Source organism: Peromyscus californicus, unplaced genomic scaffold (assembly GCF_007827085.1).
Source record: "Peromyscus californicus insignis strain IS unplaced genomic scaffold, ASM782708v3 Scaffold_8__1_contigs__length_139910024, whole genome shotgun sequence".
Classification (NCBI taxonomy): Eukaryota; Metazoa; Chordata; class Mammalia; order Rodentia; family Cricetidae; genus Peromyscus; species Peromyscus californicus.
In genome coordinates this window covers 40660149-40683589 of record NW_026294606.1, presented here as the reverse complement: position 1 = coordinate 40683589, position 23441 = coordinate 40660149, and the positions used below count along the sequence as shown (strand labels likewise).

The 23441-nt window shown below is 39.7% G+C and overlaps 1 protein-coding gene and 1 pseudogene across 1 annotated transcript; both read left to right on the top strand.

Moving 5' to 3' along the window:
- The first annotated feature begins 5240 nt into the window (after window positions 1-5240).
- Window positions 5241-6185, top strand: LOC128103071 (vomeronasal type-1 receptor 4-like). Its single transcript, XM_052727157.1, has one exon. It carries the CDS (start codon window positions 5241-5243, stop codon window positions 6183-6185), a length of 945 nt encoding a protein of 314 aa, XP_052583117.1.
- Window positions 6186-22301: 16116 nt separating this feature from the next.
- LOC128104895 (uncharacterized) lies at window positions 22302-22386 on the top strand (annotated as a pseudogene).
- The last annotated feature ends 1055 nt before the right edge of the window (window positions 22387-23441 follow it).

Here is a 23441-nt window from a genome sequence, read left to right as displayed (position 1 = left end):
GGCCCATTAGCTACACAGTATTTCTGCTCCAAGAATACCACCAGCATGTCTTCTGCCTACAGATGACTAATTTTCTCTACAGAACTCTTTCTGGGTGTAAGCAGCATGAAGGACTCTTTCTGATATTTTCTTGCCTTTTATTGAATAAATCAGTCAAACTACTACAAGCTTTAAATTGCTTTATTTTTCTTTATACTTCAAAGGTAAAAAAGATACTTAGTAATTTTCTAAACAAATTAACAGAGAGAACAGAAGAAAGTGCTCCTTGTTGGACCAGAGATAACTATTTTATTTTTCAACTTCTGTCCACCCTGACATATGTAGTATACAACTGAGTTTCTCTGCACCTGGATTTCCCCGTTCAATGGAGAGGGTGGATATCCTGGTTTCCTCAAAAACTGTCGTTTCATTCACAGCAGAAGCGTTTCTGATTTCTATTATATGGCAGCTTCACCCACATGTGTAGAGACACCACCACACAGGGCACAGAGAGAGACAAGTGGTCTCAAACTCATCTCCCAAGGAAGACCAGTAGTGCTTTCTCCTCAAGAACAAGATGATGATGCCATCATTTCTACAGTCAGCCTACACCCACATTTATTTACATCATTTTGTATTTGGGATAGGAAGGGCTCCTGGGCACTAGAATGCAAAGTACACAGAAGGACCACTCTTGGACACACGTGAGATTTAGAAGTGTCCTTGAAGTTTTATAACAAGTAAACGTTGTTTTTGGAATGAAGTCGAGGTTGGGGAAGGTTGGAGTTTATATTTCAAGTCTCATATGATGTTTAAAGTGCAGGAATGAAACAATCAGTTACAGTGAACACCTTAACTACCAACAGGCACAGGGAGAATAAGGGACCCTAAACTCATCCTGGTCCATGTTTGGAACTTGCTCAATAAGCAGAATCCCCAGTGCTGAGCATCATTTATTCTGATTCTGTCTAAGGAGGGATTTAAGAAAGAGAAGCAGGTGACTTAGTCTATGTGTCAGAAGCCGGTCCCCTGCCAGATCACAGCTTGTCTCTTTGGGAAGGTGAAACACAGTCTGGAGATGTGGGGAGCTCCATACAAAGAAACTTAGTTAGTTGTTCATTTTCTCATCTCAATCCTTCCTTTAAAATCATTAAACCCTAATTAAACTTGAAATAACTTCTGAGGAAAACAATGTAATAATTTTGGAGAGAGGGGGAAGCTGTACTTCAGGGACTGGGGCCCTGCAGAGGCCTTCTTCCCCCCCTCCCCCGACACTGTGACAACATGAAACTTGAAGTCTGCACTACCTGATGGCAGCCAAGAGCCCCACAAATCCTGACAGTACAAATAGGACCTGGCAAGTGTCACTTCCCAGAGCTGCTCCAGAGGCTGTCTACACCACAGAGGTCCAGGTGAGTTCATGGAGGTAAGATCTTCGATCCCCTCAGCTGTGCCATAGTGGGTTTCACTGAAGCAGAAGTCTCTCTCTTTGCCTAAGCCAGGGAGCAGTTTAGAGGCTCTGTGATCCTCAGGATCTGCTTTCCTTCTGACCCTGATGAGGCTGGTCCCTGACTCCAGAAAGACCAAAGGAGTCTAGTTCCTGGAGACACAGAAATGGAACAGAAATGTTGAAGCATCACTATCCATCCTCAGGCTGGAGGATCATGACAGAGCTCTGGCTGGGTCTTTACCTATGGTTATCTCCTTGCCTGTTTTTTAAAGGAAGCTATAGTATGTATAAAAATTTCAAGAGTGTATCAAAATATTGAGACAGGGACTGGAGAGATGACTCTGTGGTTAAAAGCACTTGCTGCTCTCCCACAGGACCTGGGTTTGTCCCAGCACTCACACGATATCTCACAACCATCTGAATCTATAGTTCTAGGAGATCTGATGTCTTCTTCTGGCCTCCACAGGCACCAGGCAAGCATGTAGTGCATATACATACATGCAGACAAAACACCCATACATATAAATTGATAAAAACAAACAAAAACAAAAATGTTGAGACAGGCAGAATAGAACACTCCTACTGTATCAGCACTAGGGAATTGAATCAGGACCATTACATGCTGAAGACCAGCCTGTTCCATAGCAAGACCTTGTCTCAAAAAAAAAAAAAGAGAGAAAGCCAAACAAAATGTTGTTGTTTTGCAGTCTCCAGATTTACTAGCATAATGATTCTAACATGTTATTACCATTGTGCTTATAAAATTTGTACTTATCAATTTTGGTGCATTTCCATATTTCAAATATTGGCAAATGTTTTCTTTACTATGTGTTGGTACTTCCTAAACACACTTATGATAAACTGGAAGGTTTTGGTTAAAGTTTCTTGATTCTGACACCTGATATTGTACACACTTGTAAGTCAATTTTAATCATTTTGTGCCTGGAAGGTGTGGAGAAGTATAAACCACTAGAGTAGCAGCTGCCATTACCATCTTGAGAATCCCTGCCGTAAAGGATCCAGGGTGTGAAGGAGTACATCCTGAAACAGCTCGTCTTAATTTTATCCCAGGGCTAAGGAAAAGGAGCAATAATCTTGTATTTATTGGCATGGAAGAAATCACTAATGTACTTCAGAGTTCTAGTGTTATATGGGTTGTGGTATTCTTAGTCTCTGTAGATAGAAATCATGTCTCCTAAAACATTTCATAAGATAATCTAGGAGAATAGCCATCTCTACTTCTTGTGATTCCTCACATGAAAAGATAAATCACTTTTGAGATGTCCCAGAAGCTGACTTCAAACAGGACACAGAGCTTTAAAGTTTGGAGAAAAAGAAAAGAGTGTTAGAAAGTAGAATCCCTAGTCCCTTGGAGAAAAGAAAAGAGTTAGAAAGTAGAATCCTCAGTCTGTAAACAAGTGGAAAACATTCAGTATTTTCCATCGGGACTAGAGGTAAAAGGATTGCAGAGATTTCTGCAGATTCCAGTCTCTAGGTAAATAGTTAATGGTTATTCCAAATGTAGTAATGAATGTAGTGATGCTGATATGCCTGCTATTAATGTCTGGAGCATGCTTCATTATTTACAGACATATAGGATGGTATCCTGAATTGTAGCATGCAATAGCGCAGGAGATAATTACCCCTTTGTTAGAGGAGTAGTTGAAAGGTCATAATTGACATTACTAGAGTCATTAGACAACATGAACCCACAAGGCTATGTTCACACAGGTCACAGGTGATATCAAGACACAGACATTTAAAGCAATCCTGTGAGTTTAACAGGAGGGAGCAAAGGGAACAGGGCATTCCAAGTACTGAGAACACACAAACCCATGGAGCCACTGAAATATCCAGTTTCCTCTCATTCTAGAAGGTGCCCAAAGCTTACCTTAAATCCCCGAGAAATGAGAACGGAGCTCCTGAACATGAAGAATAACATCCTACTGAGAACTAAGGTTCTGGAATCCGCTCAGACCGATGTAGAACGAAGCAGCCTGCCTGATAAACAGGTTGGAGAAGAATCAGGAGAAGCAGCTGCAAAGCAAACTGACAAAGTGCTGCTCACAAGGCCCCACAGAGGCAAATGACACCGTGAACTCTGAGATGGGAATCTCTGGTCACACAGTAGCCCCAACCTATGGTACTGTATGTTGCCAATACTGAGGAGTCGTAACTCAAAAACTTCACTCATTTCATAACAGCACATAATACTTCATTAATCCCCTTCTCCCATCCACCTCATCATCATCCCCTGGTCCAGAGATATTCCAAACTCTTTTAGATGCCCTTAGATTGCTCATTGGGGGTCACAGATTCCCTGAAGACATCCACCGAGATCACAGCCCTCTGTTATCACTCTCCTAGGAAGTGTCCCAAGATTCCTCTTAATGCTCTTCCTAATTACAACGGGGTAGTAACATGACTTTCTACCACAGGACTCTTTTTCAGAATGTCTTTTGATGATTCAGCTTTAATTGTCGGACCCTATCTGGAAACGTTATGCAATATGACTTGTCACTGAGGACTACTTTTTTTAAATCATAATCATTTATATGGAGTGAAATCACAGAATAGTTAATGTCAAAAAATTAAATGGAGAAATCCAAATTATAAAGCTTTGAAGCCAAATGCAAACCTGGGAATAGTTCTACTAATCCAGATGCAGACAAGAAAGGAATATCAACAAAGGAGAAGACAGTGTGGAGGGTAAGGTACTAAGTTTGATATATGTTACAGGTTTTGACCCAGCAGGGTTTCCCAGTGTCTGTGAGGTGATGGGAAGGCACACAGATTCAGCATGAGCCTCAGGCTTTGGGAGTCAGGTGGGGAAATATGATGAAATAGAATGAGAAACAGAAAAAATGTTGGTTGGAGAAACAGGAGTTTAATTCAGCTATGCTGAGAGTTAACTAGAATGATCCATGCACATAGACAGACAGACAGACAGACACACACACACACACACACACACACACACACACACACACACACACACTTGACCAAGTCAACTTTGCTAGTGCACAGCTCAAAAATAAAAATCTCCTTTGAAACTTTAGATTTTGAAAAGCAGTTACCAAACTCATCTGTCAGAGAACACACAATATCCTGTGGTGGTATTGTGTTCCCCAAAATATTGTGAACCCTAATAAACTTATCTGGGGTCAGAGACAGAATAGCCACAATATTAAACATAGAAGTTAGGCAGTGGTAGCACATGCCTTTAATCCTAGTATTCCAGAGGCAGAAATCCATGTGTTCAAGGATACAGCCAAGCATGGTGACTCATGCCTTTAATCCCAGAAAGCAAGCCCTTAATCCCAGGGAGAGGTGGTAGAAAGGAGAAAGGTATATAAGACGTGAGGACCAGAAACTAGACGCTTTTGGCTGGTTAAGCTTTTAGGTTTCTGAGCAGCACAGTTCAGCTGAGAGCCATTCGGATATTCAGACTCAGAGGCTTCCAGTCTGAGGAAACAAGATCAGCTGAGAAGTTGGCCAGGTGAGGTTAGCTGTGACTTGTTCTGTCTCTCTGATCTTCCAGTGTTCATCCCAATAACTGGCCTCAGGTTTGATTTTATTAATAAGACCTTCTAAGATTCCTGCTACAATATCCCAGAGTCCACAGTGGGGAAAATTGGGGCATTTCAAGGATCTAATCTGCACACATTACCTGTGTCCATTGCTGTCTCTTGCACACTAGAAAATGCCATTGTGCAAAATGTGTTTTTCAGATCCATGTCTAACATTGCTGATGCTTTTTTAAAAAGGTTTTGCAGTGTGGAAACAAGTTTTTCTACCTAAGAAGGAAGAAATGGTTTTGAAGTTTATTAAGGAAATAGTTTTCCTCTTCATGACTGTGCTTGGCACTCTGGGAAACATTTCTGTTTCTGTGAATTATATGTTCAGTTGGTGGGGAGGCCCTGAGAAGAAACCCATACACCTTATTCTCATCCACTTGGCTTTTGTGAACATCATAATCCTTCTTGCAAAAGGATTGCCAAAGACAATAGCAGCTTTTGGTTTGAGAAACTTCCTAGATGACATAGGCTGTAAGATTCTCATTTACCTGTCAAGGATGGCCCGTGGTGTCTCCATCTGCACCAGCAGTCTCCTCACTGTGGTCCAGGCCATCATCATCAGTCCCAGAGCATCTGGGTGGAGGAGGCTCAGACCAACGTCTGCATGGCACATCCTTCCATTCTTTTCATTCTTTTGGATGCTTAATGCTTTAATAAGTATGAACCTAATCCACTCCATCACAAGTACAAGTCTGAATACATCACAGCTTAAGAATGAAGACAACTATTGTTATTTTATGCTAGAAAGTCAGATAACAAAGTGGATTGTTCTTCCTCTCATGGTCCTGAGAGATGCTGTGTTTCAGGGTGCCATGGGTGGGGCCAGTGGCTACATGGTATCTCTTCTCCACAAGCACCACCAGCACGTCCTCTACCTTCAGAAGGCCAAGCTTCTCTACAGAACTCCCCCTGAGCTGAGAGCTGCCCAGAGTGTCCTCCTTCTGATGTTCTGTTTTCTTTCCTTCTACTGGACTGACTGTGCTTTTTCTCTATTTTTAAGTCTCTCTTCAGACTTATCTCAGAACAATTCTGAGATAATAATTATTCGGGAATTTCTGGTCCATGGTTATGCAATCTTCAGCCCCCTTGTGCTGATTCACAGGGATGGACTTCCGGCTGAGTGTTGGCATGCTCAGTGGAAGAAATTGAGAAAATGTCCCTCTCGTTTATCTGTTTAATAAGCATAAAAGAAATCTCAGCTCTCTAATATTGTGGGTAAGACAAAATCCAACCAAAGCATTTTAAAGGTGTTTTTATTCAAAGACAATAATCCCAGTGACTCACAACCTTGACTTGAGAGAGATCTAAGCAAATCACAATGATATGGATATTTTCTCCAGCTAGGCACCTTGGAGAAGTGCGTTTAACTGCAGATTATGAAAATGATTTTCTCAGCACTGTGAGTTCAGGAATGGGATATGTGAGGACAAATTAGGTAAATTTTTTCAAAAGAACTCGTCTTTCTCTCTTTTAGCCAGGAATTTCTTCTCTTAGATCTATAGCCACAGGTAGATTTGTTCTTTGGGAATTTCATTGGGGGGAAATGTTATACATTATAGAATTGTTGTTTCCTAAACACAATATTTTAACCACAAAAAGCCCATTTTGGACTGCTTGAAAGCAGGTTAATTATCCAGCCACAGAAAGGATCTTATGGAATTGCAAAGAAATGGTGAAGAATCAAGACACCTTTATCTGGAATGACATGTACTGTGAAATTTCAGTCAATAGAATCCATTGACACCAATCACAGAACTGAAATGCATGAAAACATTTAATCGATGCATGAAGAGTGTCTGCAGTAACATAGATTATAGACTGTATAACCAGGTAATGTATGCACAGTAAAATGTCATTCTATATCCCTCTGTAATTGCTGTATTCATAAAAATGTGAATTTGTTTTTCAATATTGATAAATAAATGTGTTCGCAAGCACACAGGACTTGTTGGTAGCTGCCCTTTGTTGCACCCTGACTCTCCACAACACTATTCATCTCTCTGTCATGAAAGAACTGCATAAGAATCTGATTCTAATTTAATTTAATTGACAATTTCTGCAATGAGATCCACACAATAAGGTGTTGGGTAGAGAATATGGGTCTAGCTATCAGATATTGGATGAACCCATTATGAAAAATACTTATTGATAGTTAACTTATTATATTATCTTTGAACATAAAACTCTAGAATTGTTAGAGACAGATTTGTACCCTATTTGAAAATAACATTTCTATCACCTATGGCAAGAGCCCCTGTAAACATCTGGGTACATCATGCTTCTACTTTACAATGGTCAATCTATATTTATTTTGTGTTTGGTTGCTCCAAAAAATGTTAGCATTTTCTGTTATAATTTTATGCTATAGTTCCTTAAGTAGCTTGGCTTTCTAGTATAAATATTACCCTGCAGTGTGAATGTAAAAATATTACTTATCTTAGATTTCAAACATTTTCTTCAGTTATCATTTGTTCCAACATTATGAAATGTTTCGTAGGCAATCATCACTGCAGGATTTGTTTTTATATTTTTATTTTACTGGCAACAAAATCTATGAGGAGAAGAGAATGAACGCAGCTCAAATTCCAGTCTGTCCTTTCTCTCACTGTGTCAATGGTCATGCATCTCCTGTCTACTCTTAATGCTCAGCATCCTTCTCTCCCAGTTCAGATGCAGCACATTGCTCGTCCCCCATCCCCAGGATCTTACATCCTTCCCTTTGAGTCAGCTCTCAAAGACTGATGTAGAAAGTGCTTGTTTGAAATCTGGTTCCTTCAGATCAAGACGTTTTGCCAGGTGTGGGTGTGCATGCCTGCAATCTCAGGACTGAGGGTGTTAAAAAGGGGGGACGGGGAGGGTGAGGATAAAGGAGGAAGAGGAGAAGGAGGTGGAGGCCGAGCTGGGAGGTTGACTCTATCAGTAATGTGCTGGCTGTGCATTATGAGACCCGGAGTTCTCATAGGAGCATGTAATAAAATAAGCCATGCACAGTGGCCTGTGTAACTCTAGGACTGAAAGGTGGAGAAAGACAGATCCTGGCAGCTCACTGGCCAGCCAGTCTATCCATTCTGTAAGCTCTGAGACACCCAGTCTCAAAAGATAAGATGTAGAGGGCAGAGGAGAGAGCTCCCCAGGTAAGGGAACTTGCCACTAAGCCTGATGAAACAAGTTCGGTCCTTGGGACCCACATAGTGCAAGGACAGAACTGACTCCATTAAGTTCCCCTCTGACCTCCATGTGCATCACACACACACACACACACACACACACACACACACACACACACACACACACATACACACAAAATGTGAACCAAAAAAATAATGATAATGTGGAGAGTTACCGTGGAAGACAACACCAGCTATTAACCTCCATATTTACATGTGCAGAGAGAGAGAGAGCATGCAAGGCTTCAGCTGTGAGTAAGTTCACACCCAGGCACATCATAAATTACTAAATATTAAAACAATAAATTAACCTGAGAGAGACAAGACACTTCTTATGAAGAAACCTGGATTCTCAGATGACACTGGAGTTTTCACAGGGCACAGTGAATGTTATACAGAATTTGCATTGATCACCTTTCCTTATGGAACCTCTACTCAGATTGATGGGGCACAGTGACATTTTACACCTCTAAAAACTAGTGTGGGAGGCTGGAGAGATGTCTCAGAGGTAAAGAGCACTAAATGCTCTTCTATAGGACCCTATTTCAATGCCCAGCACCCACAGGGCAGCTCACAACCATCTGTAACTCCATTCCCAGGTTCCCTGATGCTCACTTCAAACTTCCACAGACACTGCATGCATGTAGTACACAAATACTCAGGCAAGCAAATACTCATAAATGTAAAAAAAAATAAAATCTAAAAAAAATTTTCTAAAAACTAATGTCAGTTTAGACTAGTGTCCTATCAAATCTGAAAGGTGTAAGTAACCTTTCTTACCACAAAGTAACCTAGTAAATGAGTGCAGTTCATTTGACCAGAAGGCACATTGACTGACAGCACATATTTGTGGTGGCATCTACAAATGGGAATCTGGCTTCACCCTCTTTGCAGGAGCTTTGAGACTGAACATTGGCTCATATCTGGAAACTTGCTGATGAACAGTTCTACTGTTTCAAGTGAGATGAATCCAGATCTGGTGATTTCCCCCTTGTATATAGCATATAGAATTCTGGTGGATTTCGAGGCCACTTGAATTTTACAATTATCAGATACCATGATCAGCCGATCAGCACAAGAGGTTTCTCTGCATTGAACTGTTCTGATCACTGTTATTTCCATGACCATAGCAACCTTCCCTATGGTGATTGGGTCTCATAACTTGTTCCCTAGCCCCTTGGAATCATATCATCACAGTTTGACTAGAGATTCCATGTCAACTGGTGAGCCCCAGCACAGAGCTCATCAGAATGCTGGGGCCTGTCCATTCTCATTAATAATTTCTCACAGCCACAGTGCAAGGCTGTGGACCACTAAGACTATACAGTGTATAAAGTGATGTTCTAACACCTATTTATACATGTGTCCCTACATACACAAGCACATTGTGAATTGTGAAAAATAAACGATCAACATACTTACAAGGTCATCGTCTCTTCTCGCAGTGCTAACTAATGTGTGTGTAATCAGGTCCAGAACTTTTGACTCTGAATCTCTCTGAATCTTTCTCCCCCCGGCTTCAAACATTTACAACCTTCTAATGTTGATCTATAAAGGATTCCATATTGATTAGGTGATCATTGGAACCACAAGGCTTATGAAACAATCTGCTAAATACCAAGTGAACAACGGGTTAGTTAAGGTAAAATACAGAAATATCTAGGAAGTTTTCATCTGTCACTGGATAAATTCATAATGATCATTTGAAAAATAAATTTTATCTGAAAAAGAAACACAAGGGGAGGATGATGGAAAGTAATACAAAGGGGTAAATGGGAAGTAAGATAAATAACGCTACAGGGAAACTTTGTAAGCTTACATTAAAATATATATTATTTATCTCTCTGTGTATATATACATATATACACTTAAATATACACATACATCACACAGAGAGAGAGAGAGAGAGAGAGAGAGAGAGAGAGAGAGAGAGAGAGAGAGAGAGAGAGAGTTTAAATAGAGCTACCCCACACAGAGGATAATAATCCTCCCAGAAGCAATAGATTAACAACCTTAGTGCTTAGTAAGGGATACTGCTCTTGAGTTATTGGTCAAGGGTATCCAAAGACCCCCAAAACAATATAGACTTTAGCCATCATCCTTGTTTTGCAGTGGGGTGCATTTCTATATGCTGTGAATATGTGTGGCTCCCACTGAACAATTTTTTCGCCTATGGCAAGAAAGCTTACAGCCAGGTGGGAAATCCAAGCAGAGATACAGAGAGAAGGGCGGAGTCAAGAGAGATGGCAGCTGCCTCCAAAGGAGTAACGAGATGCCAGCAGTAACGCCACAGCCACACGGCAACACATAGATTAATAGGAATGGGTTAATTTAAGATTAAAGAGCTAGTTAGCAAGAAGCCAAAGCCATAGGCCATACAGTTTGCAATTAATATAAGCCTTTGACACCGGGTGGTTATGGTACACACCTTTGATCCCAGCACTCAGCAGGCAGAGGTAGCCAGATGTCTGTGAGTTTGAGGCCAGCCTGGGCTACAGAGTGAGTTCCAGGAAAGGCGCCAAAGCTACACAGATAAACTCTGTCTCGGAAAAAAAAAAAAAAAGATAAAGAAAAAAATATAAGCCTCTGAGTATTTATTTTATAAGCGGCTGTGGGACTGCAGGTAGGAGAGATTTGTCTGAACTGCTGGGCAAGGCAGGACTGGAGAAATTTCCAGGTACTTGGTTACCTCCCAGAAGTTGAGGGCAAGACCCTATTGCTGAAGATATCACAAATTCACATAAAATACTTGGGGGAATCAACCTGGTAATTGACCTGGAAGCCTCCTTGTAGCTAGACTTTCCCCCAGTCCTGCCTGGCCCACAGTCAGGAAAAATCTCTCTCACCCGCCAGGCACGCAGCTGCTCAAACCCAACCAAGTAAACACACAGAGACTTGTATTTCTTATAAACTGTATGGCCGTGGCAGGCCTCTTGCTAACTGTTCTTATATCTTAAATCAACCCATTTCTATTAATCTATAAGTTACCACGTGGCTCATGGCTTACTGTTATCTTAACATCTTCTCATGACGGTGGCTGTCAGCGTCCCTCTGCCTCAGCCTTCCACTTCCCAGCATTCTCTTCTCTGCTTGTCCTACCTATACTTCCTAATAGATTCCTGCTTCGCAGAGGAAACTGCCAGACATTCTACAGGACACTGAAAAAAGTGACTGAGAGACTCTAGGCCTGTGGGCTGAAGACAGATGCCCCAACTTTACAAAGGAACATTAAGTGACAGTCCAGGCTGCCAGCTGTCTCTGTCTACCCTGCAAGACTCCCAAAAGTTGCTTACATCCTTCTCCCATTTCTCAGGTAATAGTATATCCTTCTGGGGTCTTTGATGTAGTTGAAGACTAGAATTATAATTTTCTCAGTTATGATAAAAGATAAGTTAGATATGAAACCTTAGACTCACAAATATAGGATAGACAGGATATCTTCTTTAATTTTGCCAAATATAAATGGACTAGACATTGTTTAGGTATTTATTGCTTATATATATGGTATATAGTTATTGTACTTTTGTATGTAGTTTTTCTTACATTAGTTATAACTTTTTTTCCTTTTTTCTTTTTATTAAAATAGAAAAGGGGAATATGGTGATATTTTATTTGTACTGAAATGTGATTTTATTTGTATGTTAATAAATAAAGTTGCCTGGGGGTCAGAGCTAATAACAAGCCATAGCAGAAGCCAGGTGGTAGTGGCGCACGCCTTTAATCCCAGCACTTGGGAGGCAGAGATATCCTGATCTCTGTGTGTTCAAGGATACAGGCAGCATGGAGACACACGCCTTTAATCTCAATACCAACCATAGAAGACCTGGAGGTCTGTATAGACAGGCAGTGACGAGGGGGTCATGTGGTTGGGTTTACAACCAATGACAAGGTAGAACAGAAAGTCAATAAAAGGACAGATACACAGGAAGTAGGTCTCTCTCTGAGGGGAAGGACAGCAGCAGCAGTGAAGGGAAAGAAAGGGTTTTTAGCTCTTAGCTATTTCTCTGACCTCTTGGGCTTTCAACTCTGCATTTGACACTCTGTTTCTATTTTAATAAGACGGTTACATCTATACCTCCTTCCTGAGAGCTACCTCTTAATAGTGTTATAAGATGATGTACACACTGCTAAGGGAGAAAAGCAAACAATAGTAATTAATATTCAACTGTAAAGCCTACAAACCACAATGGGTGACCTGGCAAGGTATGTCTAATGGCTCAACAGAGGCACATATATATTGGGTAACCAACAGCATCTTGGGGATAACCAACAGCATCTTGGGGATAACCAACAGCATCTCGGGGATAACCAACAGTATCTTGGGGATAACCAACAGCATCTTGGTGATCACCAACAGCATCTTGGGGACAACCAACAGCATCTTGGGGATAACCAACAGCATCTTGGGGATAACAGCATCTTGGGGATAACCAACAGCATCTTGGGGATAACCAACAGCATCTTGGGGATAACCAACAGCATCTTGAGGATAACCAACAGCTGTCTAAATGGATTTAATGGATGTTCAATAGGAGAAAACTCATGCTTGGCCCTATCTATAAAGCTAGCTAAGATCCCATGGGTGGAAAGGTCACAGATTGTAGAAGAGAAACCTACTACTGCCATTTTCCTAAACCAATAAAGCTTTAAACTGCGTTCCAAATACTTATATTTATGCCCACAGATAAGTATACCTGTAGATGTATCCAACCTTCTTATTAAATAAGAAACACAGAACCAATGCAAAGAAGAAAGCCAAGAGGTCAGAGCTAAGAGCTAAAACCTTACCCTTCCTCCTGCGGTGGTCCTACCTCTCCGAACCAGAGCTACCCCTGTGTTAAAGTCTTTATATAGAGTTCCTGTCCTGCCTTCTCATTGGTTGTAAACCCAACCACATGACCGCCTTGTCACGGCCTGTCTGTATAGGCCTCCAGGTTTTCCATGATTGGTACTAAGATTAAAGGCATGTGTATCCAATAATGGCTGTATCCCTGAACACACAGAGACTTACCCAGCTCTGCCTACCAAGTGCTGGAATTACAAGCGTACGCCACCACTGCCCTGCTTTCCTATGGCTTGCTAATAGCTCTGACCCCTGGGCAACTTTATTTATTAACATACAAATAACATTTTAATACAAATAAAATATCACCATATTTCCCCTTTTCTATTTTAATAAAAAGGAAAAAAAGAAAAAGCTTATAACTAATATAAGGAAAACTATATACAAAAGTACAATAACTATATACAATATATACAAGTAATAAATACCTAAACAATGTCTAGTCCATTTGTATTTGACAAATTCAGAGAAAATAATTTCATTATCTATCCTATTTTGGTAAGTCCAAAATGTATCCTAATTAATCTTCAACTATAACTAACTAACCTTCAACTATAACTAACTAATCTTCAGCTATAACTAACTAATCTTCAACTCCCTCAGAGACCCAAGAAGGAAATAATATTAGCTAACAAAAATAAAAACAGGAAGTGCATGCAAGCAACTTCCAAAAAATTTATGAGTTGACAGAAACAGCCAGCTGTCTGGACAGTCACCTGAGGTTTCTCCGCAGTGCTGGGGCATCATCTTCAGCCTATAAGCTTAGCATATCTGACAGACTCATTTGTGAAGTAGGATGTACACAAGGTCAACAGTTCAACCTCACATTGAGTGAGAGTAGTCCATGTACCAGAAGCACCTGAATTCCACTAGTGTCATGTCATGATTCAGGATTTTAAATTCTGGAAATTGTTGATGGTTTTTTAATTCAGCTGTCCATTCTTCTTGGCTGTGTATATATGGCTTCATCTCAGCATCCCATTCTTCTCCACATCCCTCTATCAAATGCCAGTCTACTATTGAGAGGCGTGAGCTTAGTTACTCTTCAAGAATAACTGTTTCAGCTGCTGTTCCATTGCACATCAGAGGCCATCGGCCCACTGCCTGTTCAGCTGCCTTCGAAGAAAAGGGCGCTGTACCTTTTCCGAATTGCGAAGGCCACTTCAGGGATGGTGCCATATTGTCCTGGCCTCTGAAGATGCCTTTTGATAAAGCCATAACCACACTTGTTTTGGCAAGAATCAATAGTCCTTTGTTTTATGTCCTGTCTGTCCATTTTGTCCTGTTGATTCGAGGATACTTTGTTGTCCAGTGGCTAACTTTTGCCACAATGAAAGTTAACTCCATATGCAGTTTCTTCAATGCCCATATTTTCTCTGAAGTAGATTGGTACTGCCAGGAGCCGACATGTCTCATAGTCATAACAAAAAAGAAAAATTTTCTAAGTTATTAAAACATTTTAAATGCCATATTCTGTAGATCTCTGAAGGGTTTGAAGATAACCTGTCTATCTAAAATATATCTACTCAATCTTGAAAACATACCTAATATAACTACAAGTTCTATTATAATGTCTAACTACTAACTTTCATTTCTTTATATCCTAATAGTTGGTAATAACATTCAAGGATCAGAAAATTGCATTACATTGTTAGATGAACGGTACAATTAGAAAAATATATATAACATTTTCTAACAATATCAATTTCAATATATATAATTTGTATACAATATAAAACAATCCAATCCAATGTAAAGTATTTACATTTTTCTTTTCTTTCTTTTTTTTTAATAAGAACCTTAAATCTAATCTCTTTGCTTATCCTTTTTCTTAACCCTTGACAACAACTTGTAACCAACCCCCCTAATCAATGAAAATTATCCCAGACCCAAAACCCATTAAAAGACCAAAAAAACCAACCGCCCCACACCACCTCTTTGGGAATGTGGGCGTCGTAGTCTTGAAATTGCTTCCTGCTGGGTATGGGCGAAGGTATCTTTATCCTGAAAGAAAAATTTTAGGTTAATTGTCAAATTCTAGGAAAGGTAAATATATCCTTCGTTATCCAGTCTGTGTATAATGCCAAAATTCAGGGTTTATCTCAAATCCTTATTCAAGTAGTCTTTGAGACTGGATCATCTCAGTTAGCTCTCTCAAAATTGCTCTGAGCACTTTGTAGTTCAAAGCTGATCTGTAGATGATGTTTGTCAGCTTAGTGATGTTATTATTGTCCACGTGGAATTGTTGTTGTTGTGGGGCCCCATCTTCTTCCTGGAGACTTCAGTTGATGTTAGGCCTGACTGTGATTTCCTGCAAAAAACTGATAAGAGACTCGAACACAAAGACTATATATGCGACTTTTTAGAATTAGTTAGTACTCTATATATAAAATTCATACTTTAAGAAAAGTTTAAAGAATCAGAATAGAATCAGAGTTGAGATTAGTAATAGAATAGTCCCTTAATTAATATGGCTTTTCTCCTGTTCCATAGCAGAAGATGGCTCTTTTCTTCTGGCATGATACAGGGAGTTTGCATTTTCCTTTTAACAACATGCTTGAGTTTAAAGAAGGAGAGAGCCATTCTCCAACTCCAAAGTCAGCTTTAAATTTTAATTGAACTGGGACTATTAGAAGTTAAATAGTGTTAAATCTTTAAAGAAAAACAGAAACAAACATTTAGAAAGACATAAAATTTTTTTAGATAACATACCCATACGCCATTTCACTCTGTTTCTTAGGATAGATGATTTGTCCCTTTTCTTCAGTTGTCTCATTTGTCCAGTGTTCTTCAAATTCCTTAACCTTCATTCTCCTAAAAGACAAAAACAAAAACCTTTCCCCAAGGTTTTTTGGGGATGTTCCTTTTTGACAAGTTATCTGATTAAATGAAAAGGCATGTGTTACTGGTGTAAGTTAGTTTAAATTGGATGTTTACAATAGTTGATGAACTATCACCTCCTCTAATTAAGAGGTCTCTCTTGTTCAAATCGAACCTTTATCAATTTTGATGGTACCCACAGCTTATCTTTTCCTGTAGAAATAAAAGCAAAACTTCGTCCCCAATGTAACACATATCCTGGTTTCCATTCTGAGGTCAGCACATCCTTAAAGTATATAGGTTGATTTAATTCTGTAGTTTTTTCTATTATCCAATGTCTCTCTGCAGCTGTTGTTCCTTTCTCATTGGCATTGAGAAAATTCAAAGTTAATAGAGCATTATGTAGTCTATTTCTGGGGGTTTTTGTTACTCCTTTTTGTTTATTTAGCATATCCTTTAGAGTTCTGTTTGATCTTTCTATAACTGCTTGACCTGTAGGATTATGTGGTATACCTGTAACATGGTTTATATTATAATAAGCAAAAAACTGTTTCATTTTAACAGAGACATATGATGGAGCATTATCAGTTTTGATTTGTGCAGGTATACCCATAATGGCCATAACTTCTAGCAAATGAGTGATTACAGAATCAGCTTTTTCAGAACTCAAAGCAGTTGCCCATTGAAATCCTGAATAAGTATTGATAGTGTGGTGTACATATTTCAGTTTTCCAAATTCTACAAAGTGAAACACGTCCATCTGCCAGATTTCATTCCTCTGAGTACCCTTTGGGTTACATCCTGCTGGTAATGGTGTTTGATTATAAAAGGAACAAGTAGGACATTTCTTTACTATTTCTTTGGCTTGTTGCCAGGTTATGGAAAAATCCTTTTTTAAACCTTTACTATTTACATGATGTTTTTTTATGAAATTCTGAGGCCTCCAGCACATTTCCTATCAATAATTTATCAATCTCATCTTTGCCTTGTGCTAGAGGGCCTGGCAGACCAGTATGGGATCGGATGTGAGTTATATATAAAGGATGACTCCTTTTTCTGATTGTATCTTGTAATTGAATAAATAATGAAGTTAATTCTGAAGCATTGTGGATAAATTCTGCAGTCTCAATATGTAATACTACTCTTTCAGCATACTGAGAGTCAGTTACTATATTGAGAGGTTCTGAAAAATCCATTAATACCAACAGAATAGCATACAATTCTGATTTTTGAACTGAATTATAAGGACTTTGAACCACTTTACTTAAATTTTCTGATTTGTAACCTGCCTTTCCTTGTTTGTTGGCATCTGTATAAAATGTACGAACTCCAGATATGGGTTTTTTCCTCACAATTCAAGGCAAGATCCAATCAGCTCTCTTTATAAGATCAATTCTATTGCTTTTGGGATATTTGCTGTTAATTTCTCCCAAAAAATTACTACAAGCTTTTTGCCAAGCTTCATTTTCTATCCATAATTTTTCAATGTCCTCCTTAGTTAAAGGTACGACAATTTCTGCTGGGTCTATTCCTGCTAATTGATGAAGTCTCAATTTTCCTTTCCAAATCAAGTCAGAGATTTTTTCCACATAAGTTTTTAATTTTTTATTTGGTTTATTTGGTAAAAATATCCATTCCAATATAATATCTTCCCTTTGCATTAATATTCCTGTTGGGGAATGCCTAGAAGGTAAAATAACCAAAATGCAATCCAGCTTTGGATCAATGCGATCTACGTGCCCTTCATGTACTTTCTTTTCTACCAAGGCCAATTCTTTCTCAGCTTCAGGTGATAATTCTCTTGGACTATTTAAGTCCTTATCACCTTCTAAGGTTTTAAACAAATTATTCAGTTCATCATTTTTTACCCCAACAATAGTTCTTAGATGAGAAATGTCTCCAAATAATCTTTGAAAATCATTAAGAGTCTGTAGTTGATCTCTCCTAATTTGCACTTTTTGAGGTCTAATTTTTTGAAGTTCTATTTTATATCCTAAATAATTAATAGAATCTCCTCTTTGTACCTTTTCTGAAGCAATTTGTAATCCCCAGCAAGGCAAAATTTTCTTTACTTTTTCAAACATTCTTTCTAAAGTATCTGCATTTGAATCAGCTAATAAAATGTCATCCATATAATGATAAATTATAGATTTAGGAAATTTTTTACGTACCACTTCTAATGGCTGTTTTACAAAATATTGGCACAAAGTTGGGCTATTCAACATTCCCTGTGGGAGAACCCTCCATTGAAATCTTTTAACCGGTTGAGAATTATTATAAGTAGGCACTGTGAAAGCAAATCTTTCTGTCTTTTTCTTGTAAGGGTATTGAAAAGAAACAGTCTTTTAAATCAATAACTATGAGAGGCCATCCTTTTGGTAACAGAGTAGGCAAAGGAATTCCAGATTGTAAAGAGCCCATTGGCTGAATTACTTTGTTAATTGCTCTAAGGTCTGTTACCATTCTCCATTTACCAGATTTTTTTTTTGTAACAAATACAGGAGAATTCCAAGGGCTGGTTGATTCTTCAATATGATGAGCATTTAACTGTTCTTCCACCAGCTCTTGTAAAGCCTGGAGTTTCTCTGTTGTTAAAGGCCATTGCTGAACCCATACAGGCTTGTCTGTTGACCATTTTAAAGGTAGAGCTGTTAGTGTTTTTGGAAGATTATCAGTTGTTGTGCCCTGTTCTTGTATGACATGGATGGCTGGTGAGCACTCATTAGAATAATATCTTTTAATATTTCTCTCAGAAACATGTACTAATTTATGATTTGTTTCTGAGATTGGAGGGATATTAATCTGAGTATTCCATTGTTGTAACAAATCTCGACCCCACAGGTTCATAGCTATGTTAGCCATATATGGTTTTAATTTTCCTCTCTGTCCTTCTGGACCTATACATTCAAGCCATCTTGCACTTTGTTTCACTTGAGATAATGTCCCAATTCCTAAGAGTTGAATGTTTACCTCCTGAAGAGGCCAAGTTGGATGCCAAAATTCTGGTGCAATTATGGTAATGTCAGCACCTGTGTCTACCAGACCAGACAACAAAACACCATTTATTTTTATTGTTAGTTTTGGTCTTTGTTCATTAATAGAAGTTTGCCAAAAAATTTTCTTTATGTTTTTTCCTGTATTTCCTATTTTCTCTGTTTCATCATCTCGACTAACATGATTTATTCCAATAGACATTTGGTTATTTAGTTGCTTTGAGTAGGGGTTTCCTCTACAACTGCAGGAAAGGTTTGAACTGGATTTACTGTGGGGGCCTGCCTGAAGCCCCTCTGGGAGTTTCCCGAAGCTCGAGGCAGAGGGTTACCCTGTCTGTCCCTCGTTGATCTACATTCGTTGGTCCAGTGTTTTCCCTTACCACACCTTCTGCATACTCCAGAAGGAAGGGGCATTCTGTTGCCAGTGTTCCTTGAAGAAACATTATTTCTAGGAATGACCTGTTTACAATCCTTTTTCAAATGTCCTTGCTTTCCACATCCAAAACATCTAACATTGCTCAAACCTTTTGAAATTGCTTTTCCTACCCACATATCATCATGGTCATAAGCCTCTACATTAACTGTATCTCTAATCCAATCTTCCAAAGGTGCAGATCTTGCCTTTAACGGTCTGATTATTCTTTTGCACGCTGCATTTGCATTCTCAAAGGCTAAAGATTCAATTATTATCTGACTAGCCTCTGAATTCGGGACCATCTTTTGTACTGCTGAAGTCAATCTTTGTAAGAAATCTGTGAAAGATTATTTGGGGCCCTGTATAACCTTTGTAAATGACTCAGGTTTTTTTCCTGGTTCTTCAACTCTGTCCCATGCATTCAAAGCTGCCGTTCGACATAGAACTAGGGTTTGGACATCATATGAACATTGTGTTTGTACTGAAGCATATTGGCCTTCTCCAGTAAGCTGATCCTGGCAGACTTGTATTCCGCTATCCCTCCATTGTCTTTCTATATTTTTAGCCTCATTATTGAACCACATTTTCCACTGGAGATTTTGTCCTGGTTCAAGAACAGCCTGTGCCAATTCCCGCCAGTCCTTTGGTAGAATCCTATTACAAGTTGACCAGGTGTTTAACATTTGCTTTACATATGGAGAGTGCATGCCATAAGATGCTATTGCCTCCTTAAATCTTCGTAAGTCTAACATTTCAACTGGAACCCAAGTATTTTGTTCATTCTCTTCATCAGGTAGCTGCTGTACGGCTACTGGACAAATTAAGGGTGATTGTGTGAAAACTGGCTTTCTTTCTGTAACCTTATGATCCAATTTTGAAACAACTTCACTATTTATTTCTTCTGTCTGAATTTGAATTTCTCTATAATTCATTTTTACCGGTTTAACAAGTTTTTCTAAGACTGTTATCCTGGCACTTAAGTTGACGATCTTTTTAAATAGTAAAATGAGGATAAGAAAAGTAATAAACTGAATAATTCGATCAATATTAATCTTTTCATATAGTTGTTCCATTGTCAGAGTTCCTAAAATTTCAAACAAAGCCCAATTTTCTTCCAATGTACACATAAAGCCCATTTTTTTTAATGTAGAAAAAAAATCTCTTTTAAATAGATATGTTAATTGACTTACCAAGTCTGGGTAGAACAGTAGAATCCCAGGGAATTTCACAGCCACCTGATGTTCGAGGTGTGAATCCAGAGAGAGAGAGAGAGAGAGGGAGAGAGAGAGAGAGAGAGAGAGAGAGAGAGAGAGAGAGAGAGAGAGAGAGAGGAGAAAGCGTAGCCGCTTGAGCCGAGTCAAGTCTTGGCTTTACAGGCAGGGGCCCTGTTCAGCAGGGTAGGCCTGAGTTGTTTGTAGCAGTTGCAAGTAGCTCCAGCTGCAGGTCAGTCAGGCCTGGGCCCGAGCTAGGCAGCCGGGCTGCCCAGGCCGGAAACCGGACCTGCCGCCAAGTCAAGCCAAGTGGTTTTTAATGAATTCTTGTCACGTTGGGCGCCAAATGTAGATGTATCCAACCTTCTTATTAAATAAGAAACACAGAACCAATGCAAAGAAGAAAGCCAAGAGGTCAGAGCTAAGAGCTAAAACCTTACCCTTCCTCCTGCGGTGGTCCTACCTCTCCGAACCAGAGCTACCCCTGTGTTAAAGTCTTTATACAGAGTTCCTGTCCTGCCTTCTCATTGGTTGTAAACCCAACCACATGACCGCCTTGTCACGGCCTGTCTGTATAGGCCTCCAGGTTTTCCATGATTGGTACTAAGATTAAAGGCATGTGTATCCAATAATGGCTGTATCCCTGAACACACAGAGACTTACCCAGCTCTGCCTACCAAGTGCCGGAATTACAAGCATACGCCACCACTGCCCTGCTTTCCTATGGCTTGCTAATAGCTCTGACCCCCGGGCAACTTTATTTATTAACATACAAATAACATTTTAATGCAAATAAAATATCACCATATATACCTCTCACCCATTGTGGTAGTTTGAATGAAAATGGGCACTGTATACTCATAGGGAGTGGCATTATTTGAAAGAATTAGGGCATGTGGCCTTGTTAGAGTAGGTGTGGTCTCTTGTGTCACTAGGGATGGGCTTTTGGACCCAGGACATCACCATTCCATGATCATGGATCTCCTCATATCTGGCATTGGCCCTGATGGCTTCCACCAGCTTAGCCAGAGCTCCTTTGTCTTTTTAATTAGCAGTAATATACTTGTCCTGTGGACTGGCCAGCTTGCCCTTCCCCATGATGATGTAGTATTGGACTCCCATCTTGAAACATGGAAGGCAGGGAGACCACCATCTTGATGGAGCCTGTCATTACCAACTAGACCTACTTGTTCTCCACCAAGTAGTGATAGTATTGACCTCTGCTTGAAAGACAGGCAGCCATTAGTGAGAATGTACTAAGCCAACAGAGAAACCTTTCCAAGATAAATTATAACTCAGTGTCAAATAAGGGGCATATCATTTTGTAAAACACAGTTTATCTTAATTCACCTGGTAATTTGGCTCCTTAAAATTTTGACTCCTGTAAATTTACTGCCTCCACCAATAAATCAGTCAGTAACCTTCCCATGTGTACTGACAGTCATTATAGGACAGGATGAGTCTTTCACATGACGTTTCCTTGGTTTTCGGGGTCCCAGTTGCTGTTTAATGGACAAAGAAGGAAACAGTCACTCATGGAAGACCTTGAACCATCAAGGTGTCTACAGCAAGGAGAGCCTCTTGCTCCCAACTGTGTATCTGAGACTTTCTCAGAAAGTGGAATCTCCAGAGATGGATGACATTTGTCATACTCTCAGGTGTGGAACAGGTCAAGGAAAGAACAGGACATTGCCTTTTCTGTACCTGTAAAGCAAGTCCTTTCTAATTGCCAGCTTCAGAACTTTGTGACAGTGAAGAGACACAGAGTGGAGACATAGGCAGTGAGACTCAGAACCTAGCTGCTGTTCACTTCCTCATTGTGTGTCCGTTAAAGTAATTCAACTCCAGACTGTACTTCCAGGGATCATTTCTATAGTTTGTTACATACAGTAATTAAATTCCAATTAAGTCTGAAACAGCTTCTAGAAGAAACCTATGTAGTAATTGTGGAGGGAGAGAGAGATGTGCCCCAGGGACGAGATTCCACAGAGGGCTTCCTTCTCCCCTACACTATGAGAGCTGTGAAAACTGAAGCCCAGTGACAGGTTGTTGAAAACAAGACTGAATGCAGACGGTTCAAACGCAGCCCTGGAAGGCTCACCTGGCCAGAGGACTCACCCAGAGCCTGTCTTCCACCTCGGCCGCTGCAGTGAGCACACCTGACCACTCTTGGATGTTCCTCCCTCGGGCTGCAAAATTTCCCTCTGAAGCACATCAGCTCCTTTTTCTTTAAATGTGAGGCATAGGGCTGGGCGAGCCTGATCTCCACAGGTATGTACCACAGGCTGGAAAGATGGTTAAGTGCCAGGCTTCCATGCTTAGGAGCCAGTGCCTTTGGGGAGCTCAAGGGGTTTTTTTTTCCTGTGTTGTCTCTTTCCTTTTGGGGAGAATAAGAATGATACAAGAACATCTCCAGTTCCTAGGGGGAAACAAAACAGAAACCCTTCTCTTCTGTAAGCTCTGCCTTCACCTGTACCATGACTACACCATTATCAGTTTCCACACAGTTTCTTCATGGCATATTTGTCTCTTACATATGGGCAAACTTTGTCTTAACCTATTAAGATCTTAATTCTATCTTCCCCTCGCCCCCTCTGTGTGTGTGTGTGTATGTGTGTGTGAGTGTGTGTGTGTGTGTGTGTGTGTGCACGTGTATTTATCTTAAATGTTTTCTGTACTTATCCTCAAAGACTCTCCTAATCTCAAAGATAACATACTGTATCTCTGAGTCAACTTCATCATTATATACCGGTATGATGGAGAAAACTATTAATAATTAGTGTTGAAAACTATAATTATTCTTTATCTTGGCCAGGTTATGCGTTGATATAATGCATTGTAAATTAGACTTAGTTTTCTGAAGCATCAAGCACTGTTGCCATTGTTAGTTGAGAAAACTGTGTCTGAAGTGGGCAGAGTTGCCTGCCTGAGTTGTTACCTAACTCAATGTACAGCATGCCCTTTTAAGTTGTTTCCAACAATAAT

Coding starts and splice junctions, on each gene's coding strand:
- LOC128103071 (XM_052727157.1), top strand. CDS start 5,241: ATGGTTTTGAAGTTTATTAAGGAAATAGTTTTCCTCTTCATGACTGTG.